The following is a 13,384-nucleotide window of genomic DNA, read 5'->3' on the forward strand; positions in this document are numbered from 1 at the left end:
TGAAAGAATAAAACAAATTCTCCTTCGTGCCACTGTACATTCTTTATTATTACAGGAAGCGATTCAAGCGTGTTGCAAATGACTGTATTTGTTTTCAGCGGCATTTGCATTTGCAGGGATTTAGCCGGCATCCCATTCTCTCTCTCCGTTTCTTTGCACTAGCACTCATATTCAGCTAATCAAGGTTGCCAGCAGAGATAAATCAAATCTAAAGCTTAGAGGTCTTGACAGAACGTATTGGCCTTCGGTGAAATGAAAAAGCATTTCTCATTCGACAAAACATAAGCTGCTGATTTCATGCTTCCGTGTTCCTTTCAAGGCCTTTGCAATTGTGAGAGGTGACAAATGATGCATAAATACTTTAGAAAAGCCTTACTTTTGATTGGGGCAGATTTTATGTCATATATAATAACATTATTTTATATGATCACGGCTTCATGTGGTGAATGACTGAATCAAGACCATTTTATTTACTGTATATATGGTTTCTGAAATGTGGCACACAACACATGAGTTTCAGCAGGACAATTAAACTGCCAGACACACACAAAGTGTTTGGCAGATTCATACACCTCTGCATCCGGCATTCTCCTCCCCTCCGTCTTTTATTGTTATAGAATGCAAATGTTATATCACCCATGTAGTACTAAAGAATCTCACCATTGGTATTTTTCTCTTTGCAGCGCCAGTCAGCACTTACACTGCACTTTACTGCCGTTTCCTTTTCATGACTGTGTTCACAGCATCACTTTAAACCTTGTATAAAATCAAGCATCCACCAGCTTTTACAGACTGATATCCTGGTTAAACTTTGACTCTAATGCCTTTAAAGTTGCTTAAAATCTGTCTGAGCATCCGAGCAGCTGTCTCAAAGGGTCCATTTGACTTCTCCATAGCAACGCTGCCAGATGAAGTTTCTTTTTAAAGCTCATTACTCTGTATGAAAATGTTTACTGTGGGTTATCCGGCATGCTGGTTCAAATTACTATGACTGTAAATTCAAGGATTCAGTGATCGGCCAAAAATATTTTAATATGCAATAATACAATGTGTTGTTGAGATATCATGGTTTCATTCAAATTAAATGAGAAAAGTCATCACAGCATACATTCGCTGGCCACTTCATTAGGTTTACATGTCCAACTGCTTATTAATCTAAATATATAATTAGCCAATCACATGGCAGCACTTTATTTAGGCATGTTGACATGGTTGACAGCCCCCTGAACTTCAAACCAAGCATCAGAATGGGTATGAAAGGTGATTTAAGTGACTCTGAACCGGACTGGTTGCTCTGAGTATTTCAGAAACGACTGCTACTGGGATTTACTCACACAACCACCTTTAGGGCTTAGTGTGAATGGTCTGAAAAAGAAAATATTCAGTGAGCAACAATAAGTCAAATAACCACTGGTTACAAATAAGGTATGCAGAAGAGAATCTCTGAATGCACAATATGTCAAACCTTGAGGCAGACGGGCTACAGCAGCAGAAACCCACACCAGGTGCCACTTGTGGGGAATATTTTCTTGGCTCATTCTGGGCCCCTTGGTAAACACCACAGCCTACGTGAGTATTGTTACGGACCATGTCAAAACCTTTATGACCACAGTGTACCCATCTTTTTCTTCCAGCAGGATGACACATCATTCTGACTCTAGGAGTAACTAATGAAGTGTCCAGAGAGTGATTTTTCTTTGTTGCTTAATGATTGTGTTAGATACTTGTAGTTCAAAAACATATACCCTTAGCTTGTAGCTTTATAAAAATGTGAATACTTATACAAAAGTCATGCAAACAAAACATAACATTAATATTCAAACAGTGGTGATTCTCCGGACATTCTTGCAGCCATCCTCTGGGGGACACATGTTGGCCTGGCTCTCACTTTGTGTAGAAAAGCTGCTGGAGGACACGACATCAGGGACCTGATGAAACTGTCAAAGTTTAGGTTTTACTGAACAAAACTACAACATTTTTGAGCAGAGTAGAAGAACAACAGGTACCTCTGATGTGAAAACACCAAGAAAAAAACTACTGCCTTAAACTAATAGGAACCAGTCATTCATTAATGACCAACAGGAGAGATATAAACAGCAAGACAACTTGCATGTCAGTCTATACCAAGTCTTCTGAGGTGCAATTACAGTATTGACAAGAGCAAGCTGGAGGATACATTGGAAGGGTCTGGTCTATACATCTGTAGATCATCATTTATGATACATTACGACAATGAGGGTGATGACAGATGTGCTTAGGAGTGTCCTGTTAACTAACAATAGTGTCATTATTACTGGTTAATGCAGTAATCTGTTGAGATTAATCTGCATGATGGGAGGCCAGCAGAGGTGCAAGAATGCATTTCCCTCATGCTCTTTGTAACAGGGAAGGATGTGGCATGACGTCCAGCTGCAGAATGACTGGCCGAATTATTCAGCTCCAGTTCATCTGTTTCTCTGACTCCTATCCCTCCCACCTTCTCTGTTTCTATCTTACCTTGCGAAAGCTGACAAAGTCCATCTGTCTACGAGTTTCCCAGAATAGCTCACTGTTAACTGCATCTGCAGAGTGAAAAACAGCTTTTTAGCTTGATCTAACCTAACAGCTCCTTCAAGCGGCAACAGCATACTTCGGACCTGAAGGAGACCTCAGTAGGAGAGAGCAGGATTTAGGAGGTTTAATGGCTCAAAGGTTTGGAATGGGTAGCACACAGTCGTGGTGTTTTACACCCAGATATGGCAAATTATGGTTGCCCGAAGATGCACTGGAGCCACCTACTGTAGTTATGAATTATTAAGGGGTTAAAACCTAATTGACATTTTAAGAAAAACGCGTTAAGCTATTTTCAAATACCTTACATGCCCAAAGACTTATTTGTAATTTATATGTGTATTTATGTAAAGTCATGGTAAAAAAAAAAAAAAAGTACTTATATTCTAAAGCTTTCTTCCTGCCTAGCAAATGTAGAAGGCAGGACAAGTAGAAGATCACAGAGAAGATTCATGGATACAGTGAAGGAGGACATGCAGAGGGTTGGTGTGACAGAAGAGGATAGTAGGGATAGGGTGGGAGGGAGACAGACGATCTTCTAAGGGAAGCAACTGAAAAAAATTATATACAGAACAAGCATAATGCCATGAAACACAGCATATCAGCACAAACACCTCATTCCAACTGTTGAGCATAGTGGTGGAGGGTGGGTAAATTGGCTTTTTGCAGCAACAGGAGCTGGGCATCCATCCTCTGGTCATCGAGTCAACCATGAACTTCTCTGTAAACCAAAGCATTCTAGACTCATATGTGAAGCCATCTGTCCAACATCTAAAGCTTGGCCATTATTGGCTCATCAACAGGACAATAATTACAACTGTTGCAGTCAAAGTCCAAAGCTCAGTGATTGAAATGTCACGGTGGGACACAAACCTCAATGAACGGAAGCACTGTTGTACAGAAGAGTGGGACAAAATTCTTCCACAGCGTGAGAAACTGATAAGGTCACAGAGGAAAAGATAAGTTTTTGTTTTTGCTGTTAAACTTGTTTATACAAGCTAGGAGTTCATGGTTTATTCATTAACTGCAAAGCGCCCGGGTCCTGCAGCTGCAAAACAAACCCAAATCATCACCACTCCACCATCGTGCTCAACAGTTAGTTTGAGGTGTTTGTGCTGATATCTTTAGCAAATAATGGGGTCTACTTAGTTTTTCACGCACTGCTATTATTTTTTTGTTAAATAAATAATGAAATCATGTAAATGTCATGTTTTATAGGTCATCTGAGGTTGCTTTGACCTAATTTTAAGACCAGGACCAGATCCTTTTTTTCCCCCCGGGGAGCAAAACCTTTGATTTTTTTTTTGTTTGTTTGTTTTACCATGTCTATTGTAAAAAGCCAGTGTGATTGCTTTCTCTTGTTTTTCTTCTTCTTCCACCACAAATCATGTGTAACTTACATTACACACGATCATTTTGCAAACCATGCAGCTGTGCTTTTGAATTCTGCATGTATATCTTTTTCTACTGGCTTACTTCCCCCATGGCTCACAAACTCTAATGTTACCTACATTTTGTAATTCTGTACAGCAAACATGAAAAGCTACATTGTTATTGTGGAAAAAGGCAAAGCAGCCAAATCACTCTGCAATAAAGCTGCACTGCTAAGTGATTATAATCTGACTTTGACAGAAGAAATTAAAAACTTTATTATATTATAGATTTATTTTGAATTAGTCACGCAAGTTTCAAAAGTCTATTATGTGAAAATGAAACCTGCTCAGGCGCCAGTGCTGTAATTTACCGGGAAAGGTCAATACAGAAATTGATCACTGAACACAGCACATTAGGCTGAAACATCTCCGAAAGGCAGCATAAACACTGAAGTCATTTAGATCAGTGCGATTGTAAACATATCCAAATGGTAACGACCTTAATATTTTAATTGAATGCTAAGATCTGCTGGTCACTCACCTGTGGGGCTCTCACTAGAGTATCCCAGGTTAACTTTCCCTTCTGGCGCATCAGCATCAACACTTCTACTAAACACCGATTGGTCAAACCTGCAATAGAAATGATATCGTTTAGCGGAGGTATGGCAGAGTCACATCATCAGAGGCTGTTGTGAAAAGACAATTTTCTTTTCCCAGCTAAGCTGCAGTATATTACGGGCCTCTGTGCTGTTTTCATTATAAAGTGCTTGGACATCATTCTTCACTTTATTTTACTATCAGACTGAAGTACTCAACTCTGAATGTGTATTTCAGCTATATGGAAAACTAAAAGAGCTAATGACAGTCCGAATCATGTTAAATTACTACCAAAATAATTACTTTTTAAATGTGGAACTTCAAATTTGTGCCTTCAATTTTCTTTTATAATGATGATCAATGAAAACCTGTTCATTCCCAGAAATAAGCTGTATGCATTCTTAGTAGCTAATGTAAAATATAAATGGAGCTCAGTGCACCCAGGACTGTGCTGTAGGTCTCTGATTACAGAAGCTGCTTCCTCCACGAAAAAGTCCCACAGTAGATCTAAGGGTTAGAAATCTCTGTATATAACAAAAGAGCTCTTAAATCTCACCTTAGTACCTCCTGCGGGCTTGTTTCTGAAAAGCAAAAAAGAGCGAGCGAGAGAGAGAGAGAGAGAGAGAGAGAGAGAGAGAGAGAGAGAGGCATCGAGTTTACTGTAATGAGCTATCAGCTGCTAACTTTATTATTCTCACTGCATTGACCACAGAAACATTATGCTTGCTCATTGCATCTACATCAATATGAAAGCTGTAAATGTCCTGCTGTTTATTAGTTTGGGTTCTGCACTAATATCACAGCCTCCAGCCAGTCTGCAATTTAGCACTGAAAGCTGGAGCTAATGAGTTTTGTAACATGGCTTCGTGGTTTCCTTTGCCAAAGGTCCTCCTGGCCATGGCGAGAACAACACCAGCGTAACAATGGTACAGATGGCACTTGCCTCGGGAGAGATATAAATGCTTCACTTTCCCTTTATAGGCAGAGAACCAGTCTTTGTCATTATATTTTAAATCCCTGCTGTCACGCTGGCCAACGTCTTTGAGAGCTAGATCCCTTACATTTCTCCCCCATAATTACAAAGCATACATTAGTCCCTACTGAGGTGGATTACTCAGAGAAGAGCTCAGCAGCTCGAAAGCATGCCACATCCCCTAACATTAGAAGCATCCTTATGAATTAACTCAAGGATGTTTCAAAGAATGGAGCAAGGACAATGATGGAGGAGGTATCAGACGTTTCAGGTACAGAATCAACTGCCAAAAGAGAAAGGTCACACCTGCTTTATAATAATCCCCTGGCTCCAAACCATGGCCACGATTTGCAATGGTCCAGAATCAGTCACAGGGATTACACTGACTTAAAATGTGTGACTCAGGGCCACTTTTTTCTTATCGCACACAAACAGACCTCCTCTGCCTCCTAGAGTGAGCTTCCCCTCGGAGATGGCCTTTGTTATCTGTAGTCTTTAATTACTGTATGCTTGGTGACTTTTTTCCTTAAGAGTTGTGTGATTAGATTGATAAACCTTTCTTGTTTGTACAGTAAATATGAAAACAAAGAGCACAGTCAGTCAGAATAGCTCAACACATAAAAAGGTGTCTCTATTCAAAAGTAAGAAATCCACCTAAAAAGCACATTTTATGCAGTTCGCCTACAATAACCTGAGAATCAAACATAGAAGATGTAACATTACGCTGGGACAACTGTGGTCTGAAGTTTGCATGACACACCTTGGGCATTAATGTCATGGTAATTAGTTTTTTTTTTAATGATTTCTTTGAATTGTTCTTTTTCCAAGATAGATATTTAATGAGATTAAATAACATGATTTTCTATAATCCACACAGAGCCAAAATATACATACAGGCTCAAATATATAAATACTTTCACTTTTAATAAGTGGTGCTGAAGGTTTTGCAGTGTCTTTAAGCTTGACAAGACCAATTAACCTTTTGTTAGTGATCAGTTTGAATATTTCTGGTAGTTTCTTTCGATAGCATGCAGCAGACTGATCAATGCTCAACGGGAACAATGGGAAAGTCCAAGGACCTTAGTGAAGGAGAAAAAGGAGAATTGTAGATTTTTACAGGTTGGGAAGATCTCCGAGAGCTATTTCTGAACAAATGTACACTCCAAGATCATCAGTTTAAACAACTGAAGGTAAAAATCTTCAGCTGTGTCACCATGTTGGTGAAGTCTGGAAGTAGACCCAAGCTGTCACCCTCAGATGAGAGGAAATGTGTTAGGATGTTCAGGAACAACCCAGGAACAACCACAAGGCTTAAGCCTGTCATGAACTGGAAACTGCTGGAAAACCAGTAACACTGTCCACAGCGAAGCAAGTTTAACATCACCATGGACTGAGCGGGTGCTGGCCAAGAAAGAAGCCCAAAATCAGCACCTTCAAACCTGCCTGAAATTTGCACCTTTCCACATGAATAAGAAAAGTTTTATGATCAGACAAGGCAAAGATTGAGTTATTTAGGTACAATAACAAGAGGTAAGTTTGGAGCAGTAAAGGTGAGGCTTTCAAACCTAAGAATACTGTACCAGGTGTCAAGCATGGTGGTGGCATCATGTTCGGGGGCTGTTTTGCTGCCAGTGGTACTGGTACATTGCACAGTGAATGGAATAATGAAGGAGTAGGACTTACTTAGCTTCACTTTGAATTAACAGCTAAACGGGTGAAATTTTAACACAATTTTGTGTTATGCAGGAAAATGATGCCAAACGCATCATAACTGGTTTTGGAATAGATGAAGCAGACTAACATTAAGCTTCGGGAATTAGCTTCCCAAAGTCCTGACATCAACCCCATTGAAAATGTGTGTACAATGCTTAAAAGCTAGTTTGTTTGTTTTTTTGCCAAATTTAAATAAACTCCACCAATCCACCAGTTTTGCCAAGAGGAGAGGTCAAATATTCAGCCTGAATTATGCCAAAAGCATGTTGATGGCTACGGGATATTTAACCAAATATTAGTGGGGGTTTATGTACACTTTTGGCCCTGCGTTGAGTAAAATATAGTAAAATCTTGTTTTTAAAATTCATTATAGATGTATGCTGCACAGTCATTGTACTCTGGAAAAACAACAGTTCAAAGAAGTCATTAAAGGCCCCAAAGTACCATGACATTCATGGCCATAATGAGTGTACTGTATGTTAATTTCTGACCACAACTGCAGACTTAGCCTTTAGGTTGGCTGTTTTTGGTGTTTCCAGGAGTTCTCTAAGCAAATAAATATCCCAGCTTTTCAAGGTGTCTAATTATTCCCTGTTTAGGAATGACATTTCGTGGCTGTGTGTTACTAAATGGTAAATGCACTGATTCTTATATAGTGCTTTTCTACTCTCCCGGAGTACTCAAGGCACTCTATACAACATGCCTCATTCACCCCCACTCATACAAGCACTTCTAAACACAAGTGCAAACTAATCTACATTCACACGCATTCACACTCCGATGAACGCATCGGAGGGCAACTTAGGGTTAGTATCTTGCCCAAGGATATTTGACATGTAGACTGGGGAAGCCAAGGATGGAACCAATCATAACAAAACCAATCAACTGATTGAACCAATCAATCAGTAGCTGATCTGCTCTACCACTTGAGCCACAGCCACTGTGTGAGTCCCTTTGTGTGCAGACATGTACCTGAATAGTTGGCGATTCTGCTGATATAAATGTAAGAACGCTTCACTGTGTAAGGGATGTTCTTATAAAAAATACTACCTACCTACTACCTACACTAATCCAACTAAAATCACACTTAGTCTTCCCACTCTGCAGTCATGCACACACACTTCTATAACCTTTCCTGCTGCTGTTTCCTTTCTGCTGAGAACAAATGTTCTGCTTTTGTCAGAAAGAATACTGTGTACCCTTGTTGAAGGCCACCATGGGGCAGTGCCGAGTCACAGCATGCATCCACCCGTCTTCTTCATTATACTTTACTCACAGTTTCTGTACTGGAAAAGTGTGATGTATGTTCACGGACAGCAGTTTAAGGTAAAGTGCCTACTTGCTTGTCTCCTTTGTCTGTAGCAGAGGACAGTGCAGATGCAGAGCAGGAGGAGCACCAGAAAACCAGAGAGGGAGGCAGTTATCGCCAGCGGGACTGTGCAGTAGCCTCCTTCCTCCAACACCTCTGCGACTGAGGAGAGAAGGTCACATTGTTTAGTAAAGAAAATGAAAGCAGTGTTTCTGTTTTGTCTGCTTTTTCACATTGCAGCTCATCTGCAGATTTGCAGACTTGGTGGATAGAAAACTGTTTAATTTCCTGGTTTAATTTGTAGTACAGTCATGAGGGTGTGTGCAGAGGGAAGCTGCTCTGAGTGAAGAAATTGTTACAACAACGAGAACAAATTGAAAATGCTAAGATTATAAATGCGTTTGTATTTTTAAGATTTGGGCCTCGGAGAGAGGTTTGTAACATCAGCACCCTGTGATGCAGACTCATCCAGCACTGACTTGGCAACCCTTTTTCTGTACCACTCTACACATCTAAAGTATTGCTCAGTGATGATTCACATGCTTCCCAAAAGAGAGAAGGGGAGAGATATAAAAAAAACATGGAGAACAAAGTGAGGAACACAATGAGCGAAAGATTCAAAAAAGAAACAAAAAGACATGTAAAGAAAGAGAACGAAAGCAGGACAGAACAAAAAGAGGCTTGACAGACAACTCTCACTGTGTGTGTGTGTGTGTGTGTGTGTGTGTGTGTGTGTGTGTGTGTGTGTGTGTGTGTGTGTGTGTGTGTGTCTGCGCGCGTGCATGCATGCGTTTGTATCAGCAAATGAGTGACATGCAGAGAAAGAGCCAAACTGGCATCAAGTGAACAGGTAAAATTGCTTTAAATCTTTAAGTAATTTGTGAGTTTTATTTTATTCAATTATCTAATGTGTTTTAGTGGGGAGATAAACTATACAGACTAAACACAGAGACATTCCAGCACACAAGCAATTAAACACTATGAATCGGCTCTAAAATATTTGTGGTCACTTTATAATGGCTAAGTTGTAAAAGGGCAGTCACTGAACATTTTGACAATAAATTTTATTTGAATAAAAGTGTTTCCTGTAGTCTAAATTATGGCTCTGTACCTGAATAGAACTAAAGATTTTCATAGGGTTAATAACACGTCTACCAACAATTTCATGTACAAATTATTGCTGAGAGTTACTCCAAAAACCTCCTTTAGTGGCTCTTCATCAGAATTTTTATTTATTTGTTTAAATGAAAAGCAGTCACTGTGTATTTTAACACCTAAAATTCAATGTGATTCCATGATCCTTCACAATAGATGTGAAACGGCAGGAAAGATCAGTGCTCTGTTGCAGTATGCAGAGTACAGATGTAAATTTATCATAGTACAAAAAAAACACATTGCCTTTGCAGACTGATGATCAAACACAGAGATAGAGGTCACTGAAAAATGACAAATACTGAACGTTGCTGTCTCATAGACATTCAGTGTCACCTAAAGGCAGTAACTGAGAAGTAAGATAGCACAGCACTCACATGATTACATCTTACTACAAGTAAATTAAACTTTTAATTTACAAATACATTAATGTAGTTGACACAAATTATTCAGGTTAAGGCATAAAAAGGTAAGTGAGGTTACCAGGCTGAAAATCTGTATTTTATCTATGTGCACACAGTCCAGTAAAGACTCTCTTAGATGTGTTTTTTCAGGCTTGCTACTTCTTCTTTTGTCCTTCACCTCTAGAGATGGTGGTGTGGGGAAAATCCCACCCAGTAGATCAGCAGTTTCTGAAATACTCAGATCAAACCATTTCGCACCCGCAGCCATGCCACGTTCAAAGTCACTTCAATCACTTTTTCTTCGCACCATTCTGATGCTAAGTTTGACCTTTGGGGGGTCATCATGACTATGTGTCATGGTTGGCTGTGTGGTAGGCAGGCAGGAGTGGAGGACCCAAAATGCAGGACTCAGACACGGGAGTTCAACTTAAAGCACAGCTTTATTGCTGGGGAAAAAACCACTACTTAACAAAACTCACCTAAAGACAACAAAAACCCCAGAGAACTGAAACACTCAAACTGAAGTACTAAACAGGAGCGGGAGACTAAATACTGGTAACACAGAAGCAGAACACACAGCTAGTTGAGGGTACAACGCGACACTGACACAGAGAAACACAGGGCTTAAATACACAGAGTGGTAATCAGGGAATGGGCAACAGGAGGGAGACACAGCTGGGAGAGATCAGGACTGAGGAGACAAGGAAGCAAAGCAGGACACATTCACATAAGACACGGACCTTCAAAGTAAAACAGGAAGTATGACACAGAGACACGAACTTGGCACAGTGGAGACAGCAACTAAGAAACACAGAGACATAAACCATAAGGCAGAGGTCTAAGAACCAAAATACACAGAGGGAAATACTAAGCTTGGAACACAAGAAACTAGACTCGAGGGAGTAACAAAAGACCAACCATGAGAACATAATTCACAATACAGAGTGACAGAAAACAAGAAACTCAAACACGCAAAGACACAGACTTACACAGAACCGAGGGGGACACAGAAACATGAAGGGCAAGGGATCAAAACTAGAAACCATAGAATAACTCACAAGTACAATAATACAAAAACCACGAAGAACTAAACACGCTGGGTCAGGAGACCCAGGACCCTGACACTATGTCTGCATGCCTACTGTAAATACACCGATTTGCAGCCATGTGACTGGCTGATTAGATATTTGTCTTAATGAGCAGTTGAGCAGGTGTAACTAAGTTACCTGGTTTTAGTCATTAGGCCTTTTTAAAAAGTATTACTGCCATTTTTGTCTTAATATTTTTAGTAAAACTACTTTAACTGCAGTGAGATCCCTGCAGATATCTTACTGTAGTCGTCACACAATGTGAAGTGTGTTAATTATGGAAATATTTGTTATTTCTGGTGATAAAATGAATTAATTTGCCACAGAAAGTGACTAAATCTAATTTACTCCTGACCCCAAAAGGCCCCAACGTGAACCTTGGAGCTCATACTTTTATACTTCAGTTAATCACTGTCATGTCCAAATCGCCCAAATAGATTTTGAAGTTTTAGAAGATGCTTTAGAGTATTTTTTCAGAAATTAGAAGTACAGTAAATACAGTGTACAGTGTGTAAGTTTTGTTTTGTTTTGGGTTTTTGTTTTTTTTAAACCCACAGCTCCATGGTGCCAAAGGTCAAAAACCCTTCTGGGAACTTTTGATGGAAAAGAGAGGAAAAGTCATATTTATTATTATTCACATATTATACAGACTGTGCGTGCTGACTGAACAGGCTCAGACCAAGCAGTGCAGTTCCTGGCCTATTTTCAAGTATCATTAAAGTTACAGTGTGTAAAATCTCACCATTAGATGTCAGTAGATTGCAGATTGCAGTCAATAGAGTCACTTTTCTTATCCCTCCTAATTCAAGTGCATAAACCATTGTTCAATAAATCCTTGTTTAATCTCTTTATTTGCTTTTTGGAGAAGTGAAGTTACAAAAATCTCTTTAATCATGTTTGCTTTGGTGGACAGAAAACAACCTTTGTAGACTGTTTGGGGTAACTTTTAATAATGTGGGACTTTAGTATTGAATTTTCAAAAGTGAAGTAAATTCTTCTGACCAGTTCCTGCCTGAGGTTCAGACCAGGATGAACGTAATTATAGGTCGTGTCCAAATTCATGGGCGGTCTACGTGGGCCGGGTCCTCAGACGGTCGGGTAGGCCGGAAGTAAACGGCAGTGAAATTGGACGGTCTAGCCTTCTGATTAACGTCACCGCTGTCTCGGTGGAGTTTAATAAACTCGGCCGTCTGCTCCTTGCTATGTAAAATATAACAGGACACTGGCGTAAATTCTCGACCGTCTCACACTTCTGTTTAATCAGTTTTCTGTTTGACGTTTAGTCAGCTGTATAAAAACCAAGGAGGAACCTACTCGGGGGATTAATAAAGTTTTATTTTATCTAATCTAATCTAATAACTTTAATCTCAGCCAAACCGATTTACTCACGAACAAACAAAACACTGAAAAAGCCCAACAATAACATTTTTAGGTTGTCTCAGGTATATACTACGTTTAACCCGAGTAGCGAAAGTCCGCGGTGATCTGAAAATGATGTGCCGGGAGTTGTGCCGTTCTCAGCGGCTTCAGTGACCCTCGAACTCCCGGCTCGCTATCGAGCTGGTGGGTAGCAGGCGTCTCCGAAAACGTCGAAGCACTTTTCCAAATATGCGATATCTTGATAAACCGAGCAGATATTTGATGTTTACACAGCTACTTTCTCGCCTGAAAATATGTTAAAAGTTTATTTTGTGACCCAGAAAAATTAATAAGAGTAATTTTAAAACGTAGTACCGGCTGCCATTGCCGGAAACTAGAGTTTGGCTAGGCCGCGCTATGAATTCTGGGATATGGTGGGCCAAGAAGGATACACCCGACCCATCCTCAAATTCGGGGAAAAGGAGGACGCATTTGTCGGCTGCATTCGGAGCAGTCTACGAATTTGGACAGCCTTTGGCGCGTCGCTGTGACGTAATCGGTCTACAAATGCGGCCTCAGAAGGATGCAGCCCATGAATTTGGACACGACAACTATATTGAATCTGATCAGAGGTAAGTGACGGAAGTGACGGACAAGGTAAGCGACTCATGTTGTAACTGACGCCGGAGATTTTGGCGGAAAATTAAAGCAAATGGTAGTTTAGAATTGAACAAATTCCTTTAAGCTTCAGTATTACCAAATACACTTATCATTTGTCTTATAACTAACAATATTTATCTAAATCATCTCCAACACCCTGGAGAACAACGGGGAGAGTTTAGAGGCTCTCCAAGATTACATTGATC

At 40.0% G+C, this 13,384-nt stretch overlaps 1 protein-coding gene across 4 annotated transcripts in view; it reads right to left on the minus strand.

Annotated features, from left to right (window-relative positions):
- Positions 1-1,014: 1,014 nt before the first annotated feature.
- igsf5b (immunoglobulin superfamily, member 5b) overlaps positions 1,015-13,384 on the minus strand; it is a 36,014-nt gene continuing 23,644 nt past the window's right edge. Inside the window, exons 6-10 of one of the 4 annotated variants that reach the window (XM_063494346.1) lie at positions 8,546-8,677; positions 5,077-5,101; positions 4,465-4,553; positions 2,497-2,561; positions 1,015-1,928 (exon numbers count right to left, since the gene is read on the minus strand). In XM_063494346.1, the coding sequence (XP_063350416.1) occupies positions 1,818-1,928; positions 2,497-2,561; positions 4,465-4,553; positions 5,077-5,101; positions 8,546-8,677 (422 nt within the window). In that variant the 3' untranslated portion in view covers positions 1,015-1,817. Of the gene's footprint in view, positions 1,938-2,496; positions 2,562-4,464; positions 4,554-5,076; positions 5,102-8,545; positions 8,678-13,384 lie in introns of all 4 variants that reach the window. The other 3 variants (XM_063494345.1, XM_063494347.1, XM_063494348.1) reach the window with 3 other exon arrangements.

Source organism: Pelmatolapia mariae, linkage group LG14 (assembly GCF_036321145.2).
Source record: "Pelmatolapia mariae isolate MD_Pm_ZW linkage group LG14, Pm_UMD_F_2, whole genome shotgun sequence".
Classification (NCBI taxonomy): Eukaryota; Metazoa; Chordata; class Actinopteri; order Cichliformes; family Cichlidae; genus Pelmatolapia; species Pelmatolapia mariae.